The sequence below is a fragment of the Ctenocephalides felis genome, unplaced genomic scaffold (assembly GCF_003426905.1).
Source record: "Ctenocephalides felis isolate EL2017-DRISC unplaced genomic scaffold, ASM342690v1 CF-g0.4_SCAFFOLD_01886, whole genome shotgun sequence".
NCBI lineage: Eukaryota > Metazoa > Arthropoda > Insecta > Siphonaptera > Pulicidae > Ctenocephalides > Ctenocephalides felis.
This window is the reverse complement of record NW_020538040.1, coordinates 68,368,081-68,372,912: the sequence shown is the minus strand read 5'-3', so window position 1 is coordinate 68,372,912 and position 4,832 is coordinate 68,368,081. Positions and strand designations below refer to the sequence as shown.

Here is a 4,832-nt window from a genome sequence, read left to right as displayed (position 1 = left end):
TTTGCTTTTTTAGCAGCTAACGTTTGCATTAGTCGCAAGCAGACCGGATATATGATCACAACATTTAACACGACAGTTAATTAATCGCAATTATATTTGTCTAATGCGATAATGAATATCATTAAATAAATCGGATTACCATCAAAGAAAAGTTAATTATGTTTATTTATATGTTTAAGCTTTTAATCATTTTATTATAGCATAGAATAGCAATATGATAAAGGTAATTTAAATGTTAAACTATATGATAGAGGTAGGTCTAACTTATTAATTGGAAAATTGACATTCAATTGAGTCTAAAATCAATATTTAAAAAAATTTAAAAGATTAAAGGCAGTTACAATTTTTAAAAAGTCAAAGTCTGACTGAAATAAGTTCAATTTGCATTATATAATCTGCTGAAAATCAGTTGGTATTTCTGATCGATTAATAAAGTAGCTTGAATAGATCCCATCTATGGCACTGTAATTTTTCTTAAACTGGGGTTTGTAGCTTCATAGTAAGCCTGACTTTGTAATCACAAAATACCATGTTCGAATTATCGTTTAGGACAACTTGATGTAAAGTGGTAATATATATTTTCAATCTAAAAAAAATCTGAAAACATCCATTTACAGCATTAAGTTAAAATATATCATCACTGTTAGAAAAAAATTAATAAAAAATAGGGTAGGGTGGCGTACAAAAAATCCAATTTGATTTTAAGCAATTATATTATGTAAACCCAACCAATTATATAACAACAAATACAACATAACAAATAACTATCTGACTATGTTCAGTAAAACACCTAACAAATCCATCATTGTAGAAGTTTTTGCTGGTTTTCAAAAAAATTGTCACTTGTTCTTTTTACCCCATATGCGGGGTAAAATGGAATAGCCATGGAACGAATAGATCCAATGTCTTATTATTAATTTTGAAGGAATTTTGCGTAATAATAGCTAAAATATTTAATCAATCCAAAATATAAATTATATGTACAATAAATAATACTGTATATATTATGTATATATACTGTATATTAACCTTGATCTAGTATTTTGTCAGAACTATTTATCAGCAGTAAAATTGCTTTTTATCTTATTCAATTTTGTCTTATTGTTCACAGATTTACCAGTGTGAAGGTTTAGTTGCATGGTACTTTAGCTAAGGATGGTTCTTTTTACCCCTCCATTATTTGAGCTATTCTATAGGTTGAAATAAACTGTTGAATCTGACATCAAAATAGCAATACATCTTATAAAAGAATTAAATAACGTACACCTAAAAAATATATTAAGGTCTCCTAAACTAAAGAACAGTGCTCACTGCCAAAAAAACTATCAACGAAATAAAATACTTTTGTTATGGGTTTTCAAACATTGTCGTTTTTGTACTGATAGCGACGTCGTAAGACTCAAGGTGATACCTGGCTATACATCGTTTTCCCCCCTACTTTGAAATATTGTTGATGAAAAATTCTTAACTTTACTTGTTTGTGAGTTATCGGTGGTGGACATTTTTAGCCGCAGACCTTCAAGCCTTGCTATACTATATACCAAATTTTAATTGAATAACTATTAGGGTGCCTTCTAAAAAAAACAAAGAAAGAATTCATTTCAACAGGTTTTAACAGTTTTTTCTGAGGCTAATTAATTTTAATAGTTATAAAATTTTATATAGGAACATTTGGCTTGCTATTCCTATTGCCTGTTTTAATTCTTATTTGAGTAATATTTATTAACGTGCAAAAGAAGATACGGCTGGTTTGTTAGTAGATTTGAAATTAGAATTTATACAGCGAATTTACGTTATCCAATGGCACAGTCGTGAGCAAAATCTTACCGTTTCATGTGGTATGCTTTTACATTATTTTTTTTCGACAACCGGCCCCAAGATTCTAGAAGTCGTAAAGTAAAGTAACTTTCCTTTAATTTCTAAACATGTTTTAAATTTGCTGTCATAACAATGAGAGCCATTTGTTTCCTCAGGACTGCAGAAAATCTCGCTCTCATAAACAGCGAAAGCACAACACTGTCGGATACTCGGTCATTTCTGGAATATATATATATATATATATATATACTCGTATATATATATATATATATATATATATAACAAAAAATGTACACTACTTCCGGAAACAGATCCGTTCGATCTATTTACGCACGTGTTCACACAGAAAATATGGGATGCGACTTTCATCTTATTTTTGTTGTTGCGATAAGAAACTTAAAACTACTATGGAGCTAATATTTATACTTCAAGAACAAGAAAATAAATGCAAGTACATCACTCGTGAATTCTTACATATGATATACAAATGAGTAATTGAAAATTCAAATTGCAAGTGAAAAGCTTTTTTCTCTTTATTCCAGAAGTTCACAAGTCACAAATAAAACGTTACTAAATAATCATGAGTATTGGTAATTTTGTCATAGCACCTATAGCTCATACTTCTGAGGATATTTTTCTCATATTTTATTCAAAGGGATTGCGATTTGATTTTACAAACATTAAACCTTTTTTATATACGTAAAACTCATTATATGACGTGAGATTATACCAGGGCCAAAAATTGCTCATAATTTTTCTACATCATTAAGATTAGTTGATGCAACTTTATGATCTTTATGTTTAGAACTTAAAGATCCTTATGTTTAGCTTTATAAAAATATCATTAGGATTGAAATTAAACAATTTATAATTGAAACAAAAACAAAATTCTAAAGCAATGGTACTTAAAAATTATCCGATTATTAAATCGTCAATATGTGTATTATAAACATATTTCTAAAAATCGAGTAAAAAAAATTATTTTATTTCTTTATAGCCTTATATTGAATATATTAAATATTTTTGATTAACGATATTCGTTAATTTAATTGGAAAAACATCTTTGTTTTCAAATAAATTTACAGTTTTCTGTATCAATATCTGTGCTTATAACAGCTAAAATTAATTAATACTAAAAATAAATTAAATATTTATCGGAAATAAATATATGCATGAGTATGTGTATATATGCTGCAAAATACTATGGTAACATATGTCGTAAATAATAAATAATCTTTTTACTGTAATTAGAAAATAATTATAAGTAAAATACATATATTTAGTAAGGTACAGATTTATATATATTACATCTATTTAGTGATGAATTCTATGATTATTTAATTCATTTCTAAACATTTTTAATAATTAATAATATAATTTAAAATAAAAAACAGTATTTTATTAATAATGCATAAATATTTATTAACATTCAAATAAATAACAATAATTTAATAAATACACTCACTTATTTGTTATACACATGACATCATTAAATTGATGAACTTTTATAAATATAGCGATTACCCGCTAAACATTTACTTCTTTTTCATCAACGAAATTAACGCAAGTTTGCTGGGGTAGAAACATTGCTTCAGCTTCGTTAAAAGAATAATAGAAATTTGTTTTTTGTACAAGACAAGAAAAGTATAGATCACAGAGTAGAGTAAAGAGACAGAGGAAAGTAGAACGAGTAAGCACCTCCACCTGAGGGTGCAGGCGTGGTGCTTTCGAAGAAGAGTTAGGCAAGATTGTTTATAGGGTTCTGAAGTTCAACGGTCGGTATTGACTTAGGATTAGTTTTGGAGATGCTCTGGCAGTTCGAAGTTCATGGATCTGCCGTAACCACCACCATAGCCGGAATGTCCACCATGGTATTCGTCATGATGGGTGTAAATTGGTTTGGCTATGATTTCGTGAGTTGATTCGTGGTGACCGTGGTGAGTCAAAGCTTTCAATCCAATGATAGCAGATAACATTAAAGCGAGCTTTCCTACCATCAGAGCTTTGGCGGCGAGTAAAGCGAGAGCGCCCATACCGATTGCCATCAATGTACCTGAAGAACAAATAAAATTGTTATTGAATGAATAGAACTGATCACTAGACAATTACTGATCATATTAAAACAAAAAGATTTAAATAAGAATAATTTAGATATTTTATAAATTTTCGTTTTCACCTTTCATCATAACAGCTGCAGCAATGATTTCTCCGTAACCGCCTTTCTTGCCACCGCCGCCGCCGCCGCCGCCGCCACCGCCGCCTCCACGTCCGGTCACCAAGGCACGAGCCTCGTCAGCAACATCAGATTGAAGTAAGCGAATTTTCAAAGTGTGACTGGATAGATATCCACTGAGCTTTTCCATCAAGTAACCATCCAGACGTTTGTCAGGATCATCAGGGAAAGCACGGGCCATTTCTAAAACACAAAGCATTAACAAGTGAAAGAAGCGAAATGTTAAACTATTTCATTGCACGGGAAAACAATATACCGGCAACAATTTCGGCGGTTTTCGTTTCGTTGGCGGAAGCGTCCTTGACTACGCTCACTCCAGGCAATAATCCGTATTCCTCGGTTTCGGTTAATTTTTCAATGAATGAAACGGCGTCCAATTTTAGGCATTTCAAACTGTATCCGGTATCACAATCACGGGTGAAAGCACGTTTCATAACTTCAGGATCTGATCGGACGTATCCTGTGTTGTTTGCCGTCACATAAACGGTCGAGGCCCAAAGGACCATCGCCGCCAAAACGAAATGACATTTACTATGCATTTCGTAAACTTATTTATAAGAATTAGTTATCCTTCACACTGTTGTTAACTGAATGCCACTTTTGTGGTACGCTTCTGTGCACACTGATAACTACACTGACTACTCGGAACGCGAGACCAACTATTTATATGCCGGCGCGGCTATCGCGATACTTTTACAAATAATACAAAAATTTTACTATCAGTCCCAATAAGTACATTATAAAGTATACCGGCGTAGAAGAGCTTGTTATGCTAATTCAT

At 31.3% G+C, this 4,832-nt stretch overlaps 1 protein-coding gene across 1 annotated transcript; it reads right to left on the bottom strand.

The window, feature by feature from the left end:
- Positions 1-3,611: 3,611 nt before the first annotated feature.
- LOC113375255 (transcription factor Sox-1b-like) lies at positions 3,612-4,543 on the bottom strand. The gene is made up of 3 exons (XM_026615198.1): positions 4,308-4,543; positions 3,995-4,234; positions 3,612-3,871 (listed from the first exon to the last, which is right to left on the bottom strand). The coding sequence occupies exons 1-3, from the start codon at positions 4,483-4,485 to the stop codon at positions 3,612-3,614; spliced, it is 678 nt and encodes a 225-aa protein (XP_026470983.1). The 5' UTR covers positions 4,486-4,543.
- Positions 4,544-4,832: the final 289 nt, after the last annotated feature.

What these genes read in the sequence shown, in the direction of transcription:
- LOC113375255 (XM_026615198.1), bottom strand. Translation starts at nt 4,485, where the DNA reads ATGAAACGTGCTTTCACCCGTGATTGTGATACCGGATACAGTTTGAAA. An exon ending in AACCGCCGAAATTGTTGCCG is followed by an intron (nt 4,235 to 4,307) that starts GTATATTGTTTT and finishes TTTGTGTTTTAG; the next exon opens with AAATGGCCCGTGCTTTCCCT. An exon ending in TGCAGCTGTTATGATGAAAG is followed by an intron (nt 3,872 to 3,994) that starts GTGAAAACGAAA and finishes TTTGTTCTTCAG; the next exon opens with GTACATTGATGGCAATCGGT.